We start from the raw sequence: 20,422 nt of genomic DNA, 5'->3' as shown, positions 1-20,422 counted from the left end.
AGGGACATCAGGAACCGACACCGTTGTTGTTTTTCCCCTCCCACCCGCATGCCCATCTCTTCCTTCTCCTCCCCTCCTTGCCTAAAATGGAGGTGGCGTGAGAGTGGGAAGAAGCTAGCCCAGCCGACCCAACCTGCTCCCACTTCATCTAGACTCTCTTCTCTCATCTCAAATGTTCTCACCTTCATCTTTCCGTTCAGCTCCTCCACCTCCTCTGGTCCGAACCAGCTGTTCTTACTCTCATAGTTGGGGGTCAGATCCAGAACGACCTTGATGCCTGTAGTAATGGAAGTGGGGAGGCAATTAGGAAATGCCAGAAAATCTGGTGAGTGGCCACCCCCTTGGTGTGCATCAATTTTCTCCGTGTGGCCTAGTGGAAAGAGCACTGCCCTGTGACTCAGGGGACCTGGCTTCTAATCCCTGATCCGCCACTTGCCTTCTGTGTGACCTTGGACAAGTCACATTACTGCTCTGGACCTGAGTTTCCTCATTCGTATAACAATAATAATAATAATAATAATAATAATAATAATAATGGCATCTCTTAAGCGCTTACTATGTGCCAAGCACTGTTCTAAGCACTGGGGAGGATACAAGGAGATCAGGTTGTCCCATGTGGGGCTCACAATCTTCATCCCCATTTTACAGACGAGATAACTGAGGCCCAGAGAAGTGACGTGACTTGCCCAAAGTCACATAGCGAACCAAGTGGCGGAGCCTGGATTAGAACTCCCAACCTCTGACTCTCAAGCCCGTGCTCTTTCCACTGGGCCACGCTGCTTCCCTAAAATGGGATTTCAATGCCCACTCTCCCTCCTACTTAGACTGCGAGCCCCAGTAAGCATTTTTTAATAATAATAATTGTCTGTGTGATGATATTCCTAACTCTCCAAGAAAAGGGCCCAGGACCCTACTTCCCCAACACCTCCTCCCGTGGCAGTGCAAGTAAAACTTTTTTCCTTTCCCTGTTCTCCCCTAGAAAAACTGGGGCCATCTCCACACCACTCCCCCCTTACTCTTTTTCTTAGCGGCCTCCAAAAAGCTTAAGAAGTCTTCCTTATTGCCCAGTTTGGGCTCGATCTGTTCGAGGTGCGTCTCGTTGAGGAGGTCTTCGGTGGTCTTGTGGATGGGTCCCACCACCAGCCCTTTCACCTTCAGAGTGCTCAGGTAATCCAGGTGGCTCTTCAAGTCTGCGGGAGGACAGGGGATTTGCCATCTTGGGGAGCCCACCTAGAGAAGCCCCCTATATCCCGCCACTCGGTTACTGGGATGAGGGGAAAGGGGTGGCAGGGACGGGGTGAGAGGGAGGGGAGAAGAGAGGGAGGGGGGTGATGGGGTGTGCAGGGGGGTGAGAGGGAGGTGGGTTGAGGGAGAGGGATTTATTTATTCATTCATTCATTCAATCGTATTTATTGAGCGCTTACTGTGTGCACAGCACTGTACCATGCGCTTGGGAAGTACAAATCGACAACATATAGAGACGGTCCCTACCCAACAACGGGCTCACAGTCTAGAAGGGGGAGACAGACAACAAAAGAAAACATGTAGACAGGGATGAGAGGGAGGTGAAGTGGGTGAAAGCGGGGTGAGAGGGAGGGCGATTAAAGGGAGGGGTTTGAGAGGGAGGGAGGTGAAGTAATAATAATGATAATGGTATTTGTTACGCACTTACTTTGTGCCATGCACTGTTCTAAGTACTGGGGTAGAAACGAGGTAATCAGGTGGTCCCACTTGGGGCTCACAGTCTTCTTCCCCATTTTACAGATGAGGTAACAGGGGCAGAGAAGTGAAGTGACTTGCCCGAAGTCACACAGCGGACAAGTGGCGAAGCCGGGATTAGAACCCACGACCTCTGCCTCCCGAGCCCGGGCTCTTTCCACTGAGCCACGCTGCTTCTAAAAGGGGGGGATGACAGGAAGGGAGGTGGGCAGAGATGGGGGCGAGGGACGGAGCGGGGGTGAGGAAAGGGGGTGCCCTGTTCACAGCAAGTGCTCAACACGCCTGAACGAAGGACTGAACGCAAGGGGTGGGGATTGGGGGTGAGGAGGGGGCGGTACGGGGAGCTGCCTGGTGACTTGTTTGCATGCTTTTAGACTGTGAGCCCACTGTTGGGTAGGGACTGTCTCTATATGTTGCCAAATTGTACTTCCCAAGCGCTTAGTCCAGTGCTCTGCACACAGTAAGCGCTCAATAAATACGATTGATGATGATGATGATGATGTCTGCCTCCCTGTTTTAGACTGTGAGCCCATTGTTGGGTGGGGATTGTCTCTCTTTGTTGCTGTGTTGTACTTTCCAAGCGCTTCGTACAGCGCTCTGCACGCGGTAAGCGCTGGAGAAATCTGACTGACTGCGTGAGTGACTGACTGAGTGAGCGACTGTATGGTATTGACACGTCTACTTGTTTTGTTTTGTCGTCTGTCTCCTCCTTCTAGACTGTGAGCCTGTTGTTGGCTAAGGACCGTCTCTATCTGCTGTCGATTTGTACTTCCCGAGTGCTCAGTCCAGTGCTCTGCACACGGTAAGCGCTCAATAAATAGGATTGAATGAATGAATGCTCTGCCCACAGTAAGTGCTCAATAAATAGGATTGAATGGGTGAATGAATGAATGAGTGACTAAGAGTGAGTGGGTGACTGACTGGCTGACTGAATGACTGACTGCCTGAGTGATGGACTGACTGAGTGACGGACTGAAAGAGTGACTGAGTGACTGTGACTGACTGTGACTGAGTGACTGAATGAGTGACTGAGTGACTGACTGATTGAGAGACTGACTGACTGACTGACTGACGGACTGAATGAGTGACTGAGTGACTGTGACTAGGTGACTGACTGTGACTGAGTGACTGAATGAGTGACTGACTGACAGTGACTGAGTGACTGACTGAATGAGTGACTGAGTGTGACTGACTGACAGTGATTGACTGAGTGAGTGACTGACAGTGAGTGCCTGAGTGACTGACAGTGAGTGCTGAGTGACTGAGTGATGATGATCAATCAATCAATCGTATTTATTGAGCGCTTACTGTGTGCAGAGCACTGTACTAAGCGCTTGGGAAGTACAAGTTGGCAACATATAGAGACAGTCATCATCATCATCATCATCACCAAACGTATTTATTGAGCGCTTACTATGTGCAGAGCACTGTACTAAGCACTTGGGAAGGACAAGTTGGCAACATCTAGAGACAGTCCCTACCCAACAGTGGGCTCACAGTCTAAAAGGGGGAGACAGACAACAAAACCAAACATACTAACAAAATAAAATAAATAGAATAGATATGTACAAGTAAAATAGAGTAATAAATCTGTACAAACATATATACATATATACCGGTGCTATGGGGAAGGGGAGGAGGTAAGGCGGGGGGGATGGAGAGGGGGACGAGCGGGAGAGGGAGGAAGGGGCATGAAGGGGAAGGAAGGATGATGATGGCATTTGTTAAGCGCTAAGTGCAATGCACTGTTCTAAGCGCTGGGCGCTGTTCTAAGCTCTGGAAAAATAATAAGAATAATAATTACGGTACTTGTTAAGCACTTACTTAACAAGTGAGTGAATGACTGAATGACTGACTGAATGACTGAAGACGACTGACTGTGACTGAGTGACTGACTGGGACTGAAGGAGTAACGAAGTGACTGACAGGGACTGACGGAGTGACTGAGTGACTGTGACTCAGTGACTGTGACTCAGTGACTGTGACTGAGTGAGTGAGTGAGGCATTGGTGGCGAGGCCTCATGAAGTCTGACGCAAGAGGGAGGAGGAGGAGGAGGAGGAGGAGGAGGCGGCGGCGCGCGGCTTTCCTGGCCTGGCTCCAGCCGCAAAATGGCCACTGGGATGGCAAACAAGAGGGAGGGAGGAAGGCAGGGCCATTCATTCATTCATTCATTCAATCGTATTTATTGAGCGCCTACTGTGTGCAGAGCTCTGTATTAAGTGCTTGGGAAGTTCATTCATTCATTCATTCAATCGTATTTATTGTGCACTTCCTGTGTGCAGAGCGCCGTACTAAGCGCTTGGGAAGTGCAAGTCGGCAACATCTAGAGACAGTCCCTACCCAACAACGGGCTCACGGTCTAGAAGGGGGAGACGGACAACAAAACATATTAACAAAATAGATAGCGTAGTAGATACGTACAAGTAAAATAGAGTAATAAATCTGTACAAACAGATACACAGGTGCTGTGGGAAGGGGAAGGAGGTAAGGCTGGGGGGTGAGGAGGAGGGGGCTCAGTCTGGGAAGGCGTCCTGGAGGAGGTAATAATAATGATGGCATTTATTAAGTGCTTACTATGTGCAAAGCACTGTCCTAAGCACTGGGGAGGTTACAAGGCGATCAGGTTGTCCCACGGGGGGGCTCATAGTCTTAACCCCCATTTTACAGAGGAGGGAACTGAGGCCCAGAGAAGTGAAGTGACTGGCCCAAAGTCACCCAGCTGACAATTGGCAGGGCCGGGATTTGAACCCATGAACTCTGACTCCAAAGCCCGGGCTCTTTCCACTGAGCCATGCTATATACATGTTTGTACATATTTGTTACTCTATTTATTTATTTTACTTGTACATATCTATTCTATTTATTTTACTTTGTTAGTATGTTTGGTTTTGTTCTCTGTCTCCCCCTTTTAGACTGTGAGCCCACTGTTCGGTAGGGACTGTCTCTATATGTATACTTCCCAAGCGCTTAGTACAGTGCTCTGCACACAGTAAGCACTCAATAAATACGATTGATGAGGAGGAGGAGGAGCATCTCCTCAGATGAGGAGATGAGATGAGGAGCAGAGAAGCAGTGTGGCTCAATGGAAATCAATCAATCAATCGTATTTATTGAGCGCTTACTGTGTGCAGAGCACTGTACTAAGCGCTTGGGAAGGACAAGTTGGCAACATAAAGAGCCTGGGCTTTGGAGACTGAGGTGAGGGGTTCAAATCCCGGCTGTGCCAACTGCCAGCTGTGTGACTTTGGGCAAGTCACTTCACTTCCCTCATCTGTCAAATGGGGGTGAAGACTGTGAGCCGCCAGTGGGACAGCCTGATCGCCTTGTAACCTCCCCAGCGCTTAGAACAGCGCTTGGCACACAGTCAGCGCTTAATAAATGCCATAATAATAATAATAATAATAATAATAATGGCATTTGTTAAGCGCCTACTATGTGCCAAGCACTGTTCTAAGCGCTGATGATTATGAGGAGGAGGAGGCTGTTCCCCCACCCCTCCCCGGTCCGGTCCTTACCGTGGATGCCGCCCCCGATGCGAGGTTGCGGCTTGGGCCCTCGGAAGGCCTGGAGGGCCCAGACGCGGTAGAGGGGCCCCTTGTGCCACCAGGCCTGGGCGGGCAGGTCCCGGCAGCGGGGCGCCCGGACGATGATGACCACGGCGCCGGCCAGCATGCCCAGCCAGCCCAGCCAGAAGAGGACCAGCAGCGCCCAGCGGGTGCGGACCCAGCCCGGCCGCCCGGCCACCTTCAGCAGCTCCTCCTTGGACAGCCCCGTGAACTTGGCCGCCGCCGATGCCGCCGCCGCCGATGCCAACGCCGCCGGGTCCTCGGGGCCCACCATGCCCACGCCTACCTCCTCGGCCGCCTTGGCCTTGACCAGGCCGTTCTTCTCGCCGCCCACGGCTGGGCCGGGCCCCCCGAGGCCCCCCGCCGCCGTCATCGGCTGCTTCTCGGGCTCCAGCTCGTTCAGTTCCACCTCCTTCATGTCGATCTCCGCGTCCTGGCTCATGGTGTCCGCTGCGCCTGGGGAGACCCCCGCCCCAATCAATCAATCAATCAATCAATCGTATTTATTGAGCGCTTACTGTGTGCAGAGCACTGGACTAAGCACTTGGGAAGTACAACTTGGCAACATATAATAATCAATCGTATTTATTGAGCGCTTACTGTGTGCAGAGCACTGGACTAAGCGCTTGGGAAGTACAAGTTGGCAGCATAGAGAGACAGTCCCTACCCAACGGTGGGCTCACAGTCTAGAAGACTGCCAAGCCCCAACACACAATCAATCAATCGTATTTATTGAGCGCTTACTGTGTGCAGAGCACTGGACTAAGCGCTTGGGAAGTACAACTTGGCAACATATAATAATCAATCATATTTATTGAGCGCTTACTGTGTGCAGAGCACTGGACTAAGCGCTTGGGAAGTACAAGTTGGCAACATATAGAGACGGTCCCTACCCAAGAGTGGGCTCACAGTCTAGAAGACTGCCAAGCCCCAACACACAATTAATCAGTCAATCAATCGTATTTATTGAGCACTTACTGTGTGCAGAGCACTGGACTAAGCGCTTGGGAAGTACAAGTTGGCAACATATAGAGATGGTCCTTACCCAACAGTGGGCTCACAGTCTAGAAGACTGCCAAGCCCCAACACACAATCAATCAATCGTATTTACTGAGCGCTTACTGTGTGCAGAGCACTGTACTAAGCGCTTGGGAAGTACAAGTAGGCAACATCTAGAGACAGTCCCTACCCAACAGTGGGCTCACAGTCTAGAAGGGGGAGACAGAGAACAAAACCAAACATATTAACAAAATAAAATAAATAGAATAGATATGTACAGATACACAGGGGGCCCGGCCCAACGCCACCACCCCACCACCCCCATCCCACCAATAATAATAATAATAATAATAAAACACCCCCCAGACCTCGGATTCATTCATTCGATCGTCTTCATTAATAATAATAATAATGATGGCATTTATTAAGCGCTTACTATGTGCAAAGCACTGTTCTAAGCGCTGCGGGGATACAAGGTGATCAGTGTCCCACGGGGGGCTCACAGTCAATCCCCATTTTACAGATAAGGTAACTGAGGCCCAGAGAAGTGAAGTGACTTGCCCAAAGTCACACAGCTGACAAACGGCGGAGCCGGGATTTGAACCATGACCACTGGCTCCAAAGCCCGGGCTCTTTCCACTGAGCCATGGTGCTTTATTGAGCGCTTCCTGTGTGCCGAGCACTGGACTAAGCGCTTGGGAAGTACAACTTGGCAACATATAATAATCAATCAATCGTATTTATTGAGCGCTTACTGTGTGCAGAGCACTGTACTAAGCGCTTGGGAAGTACAAGCTGGCAACATATAGAGACGGGCCCTACCCAACAGTGGGCTCACAGTCTAGAAGGGGGAGACAGAGAACAAAACCAAACATACTAACAAAATAAAATAAATAGAATAGATATATACAAGCAAAATAAATAGAGTAATAAATCCATACAAACATATATACATATATACAGGGGCTGTGGGGAAGGGAAGGAGGTAAGGAGGAGGGGGAGAGGAAGGAGGGGGGCTCAGTCTGGGAAGGCCTCCTGGAGGAGGTGAGCTCTCAGTAGGGCCTTGAAGGGAATAATAATAATGATAATAATAATGGCATTCATTAAGCGCTTACTATGTGCAGAGCACTGTACTAAGCGCTGGGGAGGTTACAAGAGAAGCAGCGTGGCTCAGTGGAAAGAGCACGGGCTTTGCAGTCAAAGGACATGGGTTCAAATCCCGGATCCGACCATTGTCAGCTGTGTGACCTTGGGCAAGTCACTTCACTTCTCTCGGCCTCAGTTCCCTCACCTGTAAAATGGGGATTAAGACTGTGAGCCCCACGTGGGACAACCTGATCGCCTTGTATCCTCCCCAGTGCTTAGAACAGTGCTTTGCACGTAGTAAGCGCTTAACAAATGCCATCATCATTATTATTATTACTATTACAAGGTGATTGGGTTGTCCCATGGGGGGGGCTCACAGTCTTAATCCCCATTTTACAGATGCGGTAACTGAGGCCCAGAGAATAATAATAATAATGGCATTTATTAAGCGCTTACTATGTGCAGAGCACTGTCCTAAGCGCTGGGGAGGTTACAAGGTCATCAGGGGGGCCCATCCTCAACGTGGCTCAGTGGAAAGAGCCCGGGCTTCGGAATCAGCGGTCATGGGTTCAAATCCCGGCTCCGCCGCTTGCCAGCTGGGTGACTTTGGGCAAGTCACTTCACTTCTCTGGGCCTCAGTGACCTCATCTGGAAAATGGCGATGAAGACTGGGAGCCCACGAGGGACAACGTGATCGCCTTGTAACCTCCCCAGCGCTTAGAACAGTGCTTGGCACATAGTAAGCGCTTAATAAATGCCATCATTATTATTATTATTATGAATAGAAAGGCAGAGCCCCGTCCCCACGGCCCAAAAAGAGGTACCTTCAGCCTCGACCTCCCTCCTTGGGGCCTCCAACAGTCGGTCTACGAGGAGGAAGGAGGGGGGCCGGGCCTGGGCCTGGAAATGGGAAAGGACCCTCCCCTTGGCCCTCCTCCTCCCCCGCTCCTTAAGGTGGAATGGGGTCAAAAAAACACCCTAACAGTAATCATCGAGCTATTGGCTAAGCGCTTACTATGTGCTAAGCGCCGGGGTGGGCCAGAGCCAACCGGGTTGGACGCAGTCCCTGGTTTTTTTTAAAAAAAAATGGCATTTATGAAGTGCTTACTATGTGCTAAGCCCCCGTGTGGACCAGAGCCAACCGGGTTGGACGCAGTCCCTGGTTGTTGTTTTTTAAAATGGCATTTATTAAGCGCTTACTATGTGCTAAGCGCCGGGGTGGGCCAGAGCCAATCAGGTTGGACGCAGTCCCAGGTTGTAAATGGCATTTATTAAGTGCTTACTATGTGCTAAGCGCCGGGGTGGACCAGAACCAATCAGGTTGGACGCAGTCCCTGGCTGTTTTTTAAAAAATGGCATGTATTAAGCGCTTACTATGTGCTAAGCGCCCGGGTGGACCAGAGCCAATCAGGTTGGACGCAGTCCCTGGTTGTTTTTTTTAAAATGGCATGTATTAAGCGCTTACTATGTGCTAAGCGCTGGGGTGGACCAGAGCCAACCGGGTTGGACGCAGTCCCTGGTTGTTTGTTTTTTTTTAAATGGCATGTATTAAGCGCTTACTATGTGCTAAGCGCCGGGGTGGGCCAGAGCCAATCGGGTTGGACGCAGTCCCTGGTTTTTTTTTTAAAATGGCATGTATTAAGCGCTTACTATGTGCTAAGCGCCGGGGTGGACCAGAGCCAATCAGGTTGGACGCAGTCCCTGGTTGTTTTTTTTAAAATGGCATGTATTAAGCGCTTACTATGTGCTAAGCGCTGGGGTGGACCAGAGCCAACCGGGTTGGACGCAGTCCCTGGTTGTTTTTTTTTTTTAAATGGCATGTATTAAGCGCTTACTATGTGCTAAGCGCCCGGGTGGACCAGAGCCAACCGGGTTGGACGCAGTCCCTGGTTGTTGTTTTTAAAAATGGCATTTATTAAGCCCTTACTATGTGCTAAGTGCCGGGGTGGACCAGAGCCAACAGGGTTGGATGCAGTCCCTGGTTGTTGTTTTTTTAATTATTCATTAATTATTAATTAATTATCATTAATTATTCATTCATTCATTCATATTTATTGAGCGCTTACTGTGTGGAGAGCACTGTACTAAGCGCTTGGGAAGTCCAAGTTGGCAACATATAGAGAAGGTCCCTACCCAACAGTGGGCTCACAGTCTAGAAGGGGGAGAAATAAATACGTCCAAGCATATATACTGGTGCTGTGGGGAGGGGAAAGAGGTAAGGCAGGGGGGATTTTAGTTATTATAATGGCATTTATTAAGCGCTTACTATGTGCAAAGCACTGTTCTAAGCACTGGGGAGGTTACAAGGTGATCAGGTTGTTCCACGGGGGGCTCACAGTCTTAATCCCCATATTACAGATGAGGTAGCTGAGGCCCAGAGAATAATAATTAATAATTTTGGCATTTATTAAGTGCTTACTATGTGCAAAGCACTACTCTAAGCGCTGGGGAGGTTACAAGGTGATCAGGTTGTCCCACACGGGGCTCACAGTCAATCTCCATATTACAGCTGAGGTAGCTGAGGCCCAGAGAATAATAATTAATAATAATGGCATTTATTAAGCGCTTACTATGTGCCAAGCACTGTTCTAAGCACTGAGGAGGTTCCAAGGTGATCAGGTTGTCCCACACGGGGCTCACAGTCTTAATCCCCATATTGCAGATGAGGTAGCTGAGGCCCAGAGAATAATAATTAATAATTTTGGTATTTATTAAGCGCTTACTATGTGCAAAGCACTGTTCTAAGCGCTGGGAAGGTTACATGGTGATCAGGTTGTCCCAGCGCTGACTAATAATAATGATGATGGCATTTATTAAGCGCTTACTATGTGCAAAGCACTGTTCTAAGCGCTGGGGAGGTTACAAGGTGATCAGGTTGTCCCACACGGGGCTCAGTCTTCATCCCCATATTACAGATGAGGGAACTGAGGCCCAGAGAAGTGAAGTGACTTGCCCAAAGTCACACAGCTGACAGTTGGCGGAGCCGGGATTTGAACCCACGACCTGTGACTCCAAAGCCTGGGCTCTTACAGTCTCAATCCCCGTTTTACAGATGAGACCCAAAGAAGTGATTTGCCCAATGCCACCCAGCTGACAGGCGGCAGAGCCGGGATTAGAATAATAATAATGAATAAATAATGATGGCATTTATTAAGCGCTTACTATGTGCAACGCACTGTTCTAAGCGCTGGGGAGGTTACAAGGTGATCAGGTTGTCTCACAGCCTTCATCCCCATTTTACAGATGAGGGAACTGAGGCCCAGAGAAGTGAAGTGATTTGCCCACAGTCACCCAGTTGACAATTGGCGGAGCCGGGGTTTGAACCCATGACCTCTGACTCCAAAGCCTGGGATCTTTCGAACCCACCACCTCTGATTCCCAAGCCCGGGCTCTTGCCACTAAGCCACGCTGCTTCTCAAAGAAATATGAGGGGGCGGCGGGAGTGCAGGGGAAAGACTTTTGGGGGGCCGCGGGGGACAGGGAGGCCGAGCGGCGCCCCTGAGACCCAACCCCCTGTCAATCAATCAATCAATCGTATTTATTGAGCGCTTACTGTGTGCAGAGCACTGTACTGAGCGCTTGGGAAGTACAAGTTGGCAACATATAGAGACGGTCCCTACCCTACCCTGTAAAGTGTGAGCTGAGTCCTTGAGGCGGGCAGGGAGTCCAGCAGCCCGGCCTTTGGGCAGCGTGGCTCAGTGGAAAGAGCCCGGGCTTTGGAGTCCGAGGTCATGGGTTCAAATCCCAGCTCCGCCAATTGCCAGCTGTGTGACTTTGGGCAAGTCACTTCACTTCTCTGGGCCTCAGTTCCCTCATCTGTAAAATGGAGATTAAGACTGTGAGCTCCCCGTGGGACAACCCGATCACCTTGTAATCTCCCCAGCGCTTAGCACATGGTAAGCACTTAATAAATGCTATCATTATTGGGAAGCAGCGTGGCTCAGTGGAAAGAGCCCGGGTTTTGGAGTCCGAAGTCGTGGGTTCAAATCCCGGCTCCGCCAATTGCCAGCTGTGTGACTTTGGGCAAGTCACTTGACTTCTCTGGGCCTCAGTTCCCTCATCTGTAAAATGGAGATTAAGACTGTGAGCTCCCCGTGGGACAATCTGATCACCTTGTAATCTCCCCAATGCTTAGAACAGTGCTTTGCACATGGTAAGCGCTTAATAAATGCTATCGTTATTCGGAAGCAGCGTGGCTCAGTGGAAAGAGCCCGGGCTTTGGAGTCCGAGGTCGTGGGTTCAAATCCCGGCTCCGCCACTTGTCAGCTGTGTGACTTTGGGCAAGTCACTTGACTTCTCTGGGCCTCAGTTCTCTCATCTGTAAAATGGGGATTAAGACTGTGACCCGTGGGACAACCTGATCACCTGGTAATCTCCCCAGCGCTTAGAACAGTGCTTTGCACATGGTAAGCGCTTAATAAATGCTATCGTTATTGGGAAGCAGCATGGCTCAGTGGAAAGAGCCCGGGCTTTGGAGTCAGAGGTCATGGGTTCAAATGCCGGCTCCGCCACTTGCCAGCTGTGTGACTTTGGGCAAGTCACTTGACCTCTCTGTGCCTCAGTTCCCTCATCTGTAAAATGGAGATTAAGACTGTGAGCTCCCCGTGGGACAACCTGATCACCTTGTAATCACCCCAGCGCTTAGAACAGTGCTTTGCACATAGTAAGCGCTTAATAAATGCCAAAAAAAAAAAGAGATGAGGCGTTAGTCAGGGAAGGCTTCCTGGAGGAAATAATATTTTAGACATTTTTCAGCTTCAGGGATTCTAGAGGAGTCCGTGGCGTAGTGAATAGAGCTTGGGCCTGAGAGTCGGTAGGTCACGAGTTCTAATCCTGCCTCCCCCACTTGTCTGCTATGTGGCCTTGGGCAAGTCACTTCTCTGGGTCTCAGTTACCTCATTTGTAAAATGGGGATTGAGACGGTGAGCACCTGGGGGCTGCGTCCAACCTGATTCACTTAGATCTACGCTGAGAAGCAGTGTGGCTCAGTGGAAAGAACCCGGGCTTTGGAGTCAGAGGTTAGGGGTTCAAATCTCAGCTCCACCACTTGTCAATCAATCAATCATATTTATTGAGCGCTTACTGTGTGCAGAGCACTGTACTAAGCGCTTGGGAAGTACAAGTTGGCAACATATAGAGACAGTCCCTACCCAACAGTGGGCTCACAGTCAGCTGGGTGACTGTGGGCAAGTCACTAAGCTTCTCCGTGCCTCAGTTACATCATCTGTAAAGTGGGGATTAAAACTGTTAGCCCCCCGAAGGACAACCTGATCACCTTATAACCTCCCCAGTGCTTTGCACATACTAAGCACTTAATAAATGCCATCATTATTATTCATTCATTCATTCAATCGTATTTACTGAGTGCTGACTGTGTCCAGAGCACTGGACTAAGCGCTTAGGAAGTACAAGTTGGCAAGATATGGAGACGGCCCCTACCCAACAACTGGCTCACAGTCTCGAGGGGGAAGACAGACGACAAAACAGAACATATTAACAAAGTAAAATAAATAGAATAAATACGTACAAATAAAATAAATAGAGTAATAAATACGTACAAACATACATATATACAGGTGCTGTGGGGAGGGGGAGAGGGGGAGAGGAAGGAGGGGGCTCAGTCTGGGAAGGCCTCCTGGAGGAGGTGAGCTCTCAGTAGGGCTTTGAAGGGATTATTGTTATTATTACCCCTGTGCTTAGAACAGTGCTGGGCACATAGTGAGCGCTTAACGAGCACCGTAATTATTAGCATTTATTGTGAGGCCTCAGGTGCCAACCTCTAGACTGTGAGGCCACTGTTGGGTAGGGACCGTCTCTATATGTTGCCAACGTGTACTTCCCAAGCGCTTAGTCCAGTGTTCTGCACACAGTAAGCACTCAATAAATACGATTGATTGATTGACCTAAACGATAACAGAATAATACATTGTGCTCAGCCAGAACACTGCTTGGCCAGGACACCGAGTCCTCTGGACAGGGGCTCAATTTACTCCCAAGCAGCTGACTGGAGACTGAACAAGCCAGCCAGGGCCGGAGAAGGGCCTGTATATATGTATACCTGTATATATGTATATATGTTTGTACATATTTATTACTCTATTTATTTATTTTACTTGTACATATCTATTCGATTTATTTTATTTTGTTAGTATGTTTGGTTTTGTTCTCTGTCTCCCCCTTTTAGACTGTGAGCCCACTGTTGGGTAGGGACTGTCTCTATATGTTGCCAACTTGTCCTTCCCAAGCGCTTAGTACAGTGCTCTGCACACAGTAAGCACTCAATAAATACGATTGATTGACCTAAAGGATAACGGAATAATACATTGCGCTCAGCTAGAACACTGCTTGGCCAGGACACCAAGTCCTCTGGAGAGGGGCTCAATTTACTCCCAAGCAGCTGACTGGAGACTGAACAAGCCAGCAAGGGCCGGAGAAGGGCCTGTATATATGTATATATGTTTGTACATATTTATTACTGTTTATTTATTTATTTATTTTACTTGTACATATCTATTCTATTTATTTTATTTTGTTACTATGTTTGGTTTTGTTGTCTGTCTCCCCCTTCTAGACTGTGAGCCCGTTGTTGGGTAGGGACCGTCTCTATATGTTGCCAACTTGTACTTCCCAAGCACTTAGTACAGTGCTCTGCACACAGTAAGCGCTCAATAAATACGATTGATGATGATATGTTTGTACATATTTATTACTCTATTTATTTATTTTACTTGTACATATCTATTCTATTTATTTTATTTTGTTAGTATGTTTGGTTTTGTTCTCTGTCTCCCCGTTTTAGACTGTGAGCCCACTGTTGGGTAGGGACTGTCTCTATATGTTGCCAACTTGCACTTCTCAAGCGCTTAGTCCAGTGCTCTGCACACAGTAAGCGCTCAATAAATACGATTGATGATATGTTTGTACATATTTATTACTCTATTTATTTTACTTGTACATATCTATTCTATTTATTTTATTTTGTTAGTGTGTTTGGTTTTGTCCTCTGTCTCCCCCTTCTAGACTGTGAGCCCACTGTTGGGTAGGGACTGTCTCTAGATGTTGCCAACTTGCACTTCTCAAGCGCTTAGTCCAGTACTCTGCACACAGTAAGCGCTCAATAAATACGATTGATGATGATATGTTTGTACATATTTATTACTCTATTTATTTTACTTGTACATATCTATTCTATTTATTTTATTTTGTTAGTGTGTTTGGTTTTGTTCTCTGTCTCCCCCTTTTAGACTGTGAGCCCACTGTTGGGTAGGTACCGTCTCTATATGTTGCCAACTTGGACTTCCCAAGCGTTTAGTCCAGTGCTCTGCACACAGTAAGCGCTCAATAAATACGATTGATTGATTGATTGATTGATTGAAGGGCCATGGGGGCTGTTTGCCTTAATCCTTTAAAACTAAATTAAAAGGATCCACCCCGGCTTTCCTTCCTGCGCCCTCCTCCTCCTCTCTGCTGGCCCTGAGGTTTCTGATCTTCTCCATGCTGTTGGCCGGTTCTCAGGACTTGAAAGGCCGGGAATGTTCTCTCCCATCCCCAACTGCAAGGTCTCCCGCCCTTTCCCCTCCCAACACATCCTTCTACTTGGAGGAAACTGGATAAGGGAAGGATGGGTGGCTAAGTCTGTAGCCCCTGGGGTGAGAGGAAATATGGGGGCTTGAGCAGTGGGGGGTAGAGACTGGAAAAAAGGGAGGGATGGGGGGCTAAAAGTGTGAGAGGAAATATGGGGGCTTGAGCAACGGGGGGTACAGTCCAAGAGGAGCGCAATGTGTTGGAATGCTTTGTACTGCCAGATGCTTCTGTTCTTGGAAAACAGCTGAAGCAGCTAAGTCCCCCCACCCCTCCGCTTTCCCCCCCAAGCTAAGACCTTTGGCCAGAACTGCAGCTTATTAAACGGAACAGCAAAGGCCAAAGAAATACCATCATCATCATTATTATTATTATTAAAACAGGAAAGGCTCTATTATTGATATCTATTTTTTCAGCGCTTAGAACGGTGCTTTGCACATAGGAAGCGCTTAACAAATACCATCATCATTATTATTAGTAGTAGTAAAACAGGAAAGGCTCTATTATTGATATCTCTTTTTTCAGCGCTTAGAACGGTGGTTTGCACATTGGAAGCGCTTAACAAATACCATCATTATTATTATTATTAAAGCAGAAAAGGCTCTGTTACTGATATCTACTTTTTCAGCGCTTAGAACGGTGCTTTGCACATAGGAAGCGCTTAACAAATACCACCATTATTATTATTATTATTATAACAGGAAAGGCTCTATTATCGATATCTGTTTCTTCAGCGCTTAGAACGGTGCTTTGCACATAGGAAGCGCTTAACAAATACCATCATTATTATTATTATTATTATTAAAACAGGAAAGGCTCTGTTACTGATATCTATTTTTTCAGTGCTTAGAACGGTGCTTTGCACATAGTAAGCGCTTAAATACCATCATCGTTATTATTAAAACAGGAAAGGCTCTATTACCGATATCTACTTTTTCAGCGCTTAGAACGGTGCTTTGCACATAGGAAGCGCTTAACAAATACCACCATTATTATTATTATTATTAAAACAGGAAAGGCTCTATTATCGATACCTATTTCTTCAGCGCTTAGAACGGTGCTTTGCACATAGGAAGCGCTTAACAAATACCATCATTATTATTATTATTATTATTATTATTAAAACAGGAAATGCTCTGTTACTATCTATTTTTTCAGTGCTTAGAATGGCGCTTTGCACATAGGAAGCGCTTAACAAATACCATCATTATTATTATTATTATTATTAAAACAGGAAAGGCTCTATTATCGATATCTGTTTCTTCAGCGCTTAGAACGGTGCTTTGCACATAGGAAGCGCTTAACAAATACCATCATTATTATTATTACTAAAACAGGAAAGGCTCTGTTACTGATATCTATTTTTTCAGCACTTAGAACGGTGCTTTGCACATAGGAAGCGCTTAACAAATACCATCATCATTATTATTATTATTATTATTATTATTAAAACAGAACGGCTCTGTTACCGATATCTATTTTTTCAGGAAGCGCTTAACAAATACCATCATCATTATTATTATTAAAACGCTTTGCACATAGTAAGTGCTTAACAAATACCATCGTCGTTATTATTAAAACAGGAAAGGCTCTATTACTGACATCTATTTTTTCAGCCCTTAGAACGGTGCTTTGCACATAGGAAGCGCTTAACAAATACCATTATTATTATTATTACTAAAACAGGAAAGGCTCTGTTACTATCTATTTTTTCAGCGCTTTGAACGGTGCTTTGCACATAGGAAGCACTTAACAAATACCATCATTATTATTATTATTATTATTAATTTGCACATAGTAAGCACTTAACAAATACCATCATCATTATTATTAAAACAGGAAAGGCTCTATTACCGATACCTATTTTTTCAGTGCTTAGAACAGTGCTTTGCACATAGGAAGCGCTTAACAAATACCATCATCATTATTATTATTAAAACGCTTTGCACATAGTAAGCACTTAACAAATACCATCGTCGTTATTATTAAAACAGGAAAGGCTCTATTACCGATATCTATTTTTTCAGTGCTTAGAACGGTGCTTTGCACATAGGAAGCGCTTAACAAATACTATTATTATTATTATTATTATTATTATTATTAAAACAGGAAAGGCTCTATTACTGATATCTATTTCGTCAGCGCTTAGAACAGTGCTTTGCACATAGGAAGCGCTTAACAAATACCATCATTATTATTATTATTATTATTATTATTATTAATTTGCACATAGTAAGCGCTTAATCAATCAATCAATCAATTGTATTTATTGAGTGCTTACTATGTGCAGAGCACTGTACTAAGCGCTTGGGAAGTACAAATTGGCAACACATAGAGACAGTCCCTACCCAACAGTGGGCTCACAGTCTAAAAGGGGGAGACAGAGAACAGAACCAAACATACCAACAAAATAAAATAAATAGGATAGAAATGTACAAGCAAAATAAATAAATAAATAAACAGAGTAATAAATATGTACAACCATATATACATATATACAAGTGCTGTGGGGAAAGGAAGGAGGTAAGATGGGGGGATGGAGAGGGGGACGAGGGGGAGAGGAGGGAAGGGGCTCAGTCTGGGAAGGCCTCCTGGAGGAGGTGAGCTCTCAGCAGGGCCTTGAAGGGAGGAAGAGAGCTAGCTTGGCGGAGGGGCAGAGGGAGGCCATTCCAGGCCCGGGGGGAGGACGTGGGCCGGGGGTCGATGGCGGGACAGGCGAGAGCGAGGCCTAACGGTGAGGAGATTAGCGGCGGAGGAGCCGAGGGTGCGGGCTGGGCTGGAGAAGGACAGAAGGGAGGTGAGGTAGGAGGGGGCGAGGGGATGGACAGCCTGGAAGCCCAGGGTGAGGAGTTTCTGCCTGATGCGCAGATTGATTGGTAGCCACTGGAGATTTTTGAGGAGGGGAGTGATATGCCCAGAGCATTTCTGGACAAAGATAATCCGGGCAGCAGCATGAAGTATGGATTGAAGTGGCGAGAGACACGAGGATGGGAGATCAGAGAGAAGGCTGGTGCAGTAGTCCAGACGGGATAGGATGAGAGATTGAATGAGCAGGGTAGCGGTTTGGATGGAGAGGAAAGGGCGGATCTTGGCAATGTTGCGGAGCTGAGACCGGCAGGTTTTGGTGACGGCTTGGATGTGAGGGGTGAATGAGAGAGCAGAGTCGAGGATGACACCAAGGTTGCGGGCTTGTGAGACGGGAAGGATGGTAGTGCCGTCAACAGAGATGGGAAAGTCAGGGAGAGGACAAGGTTTGGGAGGGAAGACAAGGAGCTCAGTCTTCGACATGTTGAGCTTTAGGTGGCGGGCGGACATCCAGATGGAGATGGCCTGAAGGCAGGAGGAGATGCGAGCCTGGAGGGAGGGGGAGAGAGCAGGGGCAGAGATGGAGATCGGGGTGTCATCAGCGTAGAGATGATAGTAGAAGCCGTGGGAGCAAATGAGGTCACCAAGGGAGTGAGTGTAGATTGAGAACAGAAGGGGACCAAGCACTGTACCTTGGGGAACCCCCACAGTAAGAGGATGGGAGGGGGAGGAGGAGCCTGCAAAAGAGACTGAGAAAGAACGACCGGAGAGATAAGAGGAGAACCAGGAGAGGACGGAGTCTGTGAAGCCAAGGTCAGATAGCGTGTTGAGGAGAAGGGGGTGGTCCACAGTGTCGAAGGCAGCTGAGAGGTCGAGGAGGATTAGGACAGAATATGAGCCGTTGGATTTGGCAAGCAGGAGGTCATTGGTGACCTTTGAGAGGGCAGTTTCCGTGGAATGAAGGGGACGGAAGCCAGACTGGAGGGGGTCGAGGAGAGAGTTGTTGTTGAGGAATTCTAGGCAACGCGTGTAGACGACTCGTTCAAGGAGTTTGGAAAGGAATGGTAGGAGGGATATGGGACGATAACTAGAAGGTGAGGTGGGGTCAAGAGAGGGGTTTTTTTAGGATGGGAGAGACATGGGCATGATTGAAGGCAGAGGGGAAGGAACCAGTGGAGAGTGAGCGGTTGACGATGGAAGTTAAGGAGGGGAGAAGGGATGGAGCGAGAGATTTCATAAGATGAGAGAGAATGGGGTCAGAAGCACAGGTGGCCGGAGTAGCACTTGAGAGGAGGGAGGAGAGTTCCTCTGAGGATACCGCTGGGAAGGATGGGAGAGTAGCAGAGAGTGTTGAGAGCCGGGGGGATGGAGAAAGGGGGGAAGAGACTTTGGGGAGGTCGGACCTGATGGATTTAATTTTGTTAATGAAGTAGGAGGCCAGATCGTTGGGGGTGAGGGAAGGAGGAGGGGGAGGAACCGGGGGCCTGAGAAGGGAGTTGAATGTACGGAAGAGCTGGCGGGGGTGATGGGCATGAGTGTCAATAAGGGAGGAGAAATAGTTTTGTCTGGCAGAAGAGAGGGCTGAGTTAAGGCAGGAAAGGATAAACTTGAAGTGAACGAGGTTGGCTTGGTGTTTAGACTTTCGCCAGCAGCGTTCGGCAGCTCGAGCATAAGAGCGAAGGAGGCGGACAGTGGCAGTGATCCAGGGCTGTGGGTTAGTGGTGCGAGAGCGGCGAAGGGAAAGGGGAGCGAGTGAGTCTAGCTGAGTAGAAAGGGTAGAGTTGAGAGCAGCTTAACAAACACCATCATCATTATTATTAAAACAGGAAAGGCTCTATTACCGATATCAATTTTTCCAGCGCTTAGAACGGTGCTTTGCACATAAGAAGCGCTTAACAAATACCATCATCATTATTATTATTAAAACGCTTTGCACATAGTAAGCGCTTAACAAATACCATCGTCATTATTATTAAAACAGGAAAGCCTCTATTATCGATATCTATTTTTTCAGTGCTTAGAACGGTGCTTTGCACATAGGAAGCGCTTAACAAATACCATTATTATTATTATTATTATTATTATTATTATTATTAAAACAGGAAGGGCTCTATTATCGATATCTATTTCTTCAGCGCTTAGAACGGTGCTCTGCACATAGGAAGCGCTTAACAAATACCATCATCATTATTATTATTATTAAAACAGGAAAGGCTCTATTATCGATATCTATTTTTTCAGCGCTTAAAACGGTGCTTTGCACATAGTAAGCGCTTAACAAATACCATCATTATTATTATTATTATTATTATTAAAACAGGAAAGTCTCTATTATCGATATCTATTTTTTCAGCGCTTAGAATGGTGCTTTGCACATAGTAAGCGCTTAACAAATACCATCACTATTATTATTATTCAGTCTTAACTATGGTAGATTCCTCAGTTGAGCTCAAGGTTGAGAAGCAGCGTGGCCTAGGGGTTAGAGCCCCGACAAGCCTGGGAGTTGGAGGACCTGGGTTCGAATCCCGGCTCTGCCCCGAGTCTGCTGTGTGACCTCGGACAAGTCACTTCGCTTCTCTGGGCCTCATCTGCAAAATGAGGGCCTGATTATCTTGTATCTACCCCAGCGCTTAGTATGGTGCTTGACACATAGTAAGTGCTTAAC

At 47.4% G+C, this 20,422-nt stretch overlaps 1 protein-coding gene across 2 annotated transcripts in view; it reads right to left on the bottom strand.

The window, feature by feature from the left end:
- Positions 1 to 20,422, bottom strand: part of SLC3A2 (solute carrier family 3 member 2) — a 45,361-nt gene that overhangs the window by 11,934 nt on the left and 13,005 nt on the right. The window contains exons 1-4 of one of the 2 annotated variants that reach the window (XM_038764943.1): positions 8,196 to 8,248; positions 5,236 to 5,742; positions 1,017 to 1,190; positions 183 to 277 (exon numbers count right to left, since the gene is read on the bottom strand). In XM_038764943.1, the coding sequence (XP_038620871.1) occupies positions 183 to 277; positions 1,017 to 1,190; positions 5,236 to 5,728 (762 nt within the window). In that variant the 5' untranslated portion in view covers positions 5,729 to 5,742; positions 8,196 to 8,248. Of the gene's footprint in view, positions 1 to 182; positions 278 to 1,016; positions 1,191 to 5,235; positions 5,743 to 8,195; positions 8,249 to 20,422 lie in introns of those variants that run through there. The other variant, XM_038764945.1, reaches the window with a different exon arrangement.

The sequence above is a fragment of the Tachyglossus aculeatus genome, chromosome 22 (genome assembly GCF_015852505.1).
Source record: "Tachyglossus aculeatus isolate mTacAcu1 chromosome 22, mTacAcu1.pri, whole genome shotgun sequence".
Taxonomy (NCBI): domain Eukaryota; kingdom Metazoa; phylum Chordata; class Mammalia; order Monotremata; family Tachyglossidae; genus Tachyglossus; species Tachyglossus aculeatus.
The sequence above is the reverse complement of the archived record's forward strand: the minus strand, read 5'-3'. Positions and strand labels throughout refer to the sequence as shown.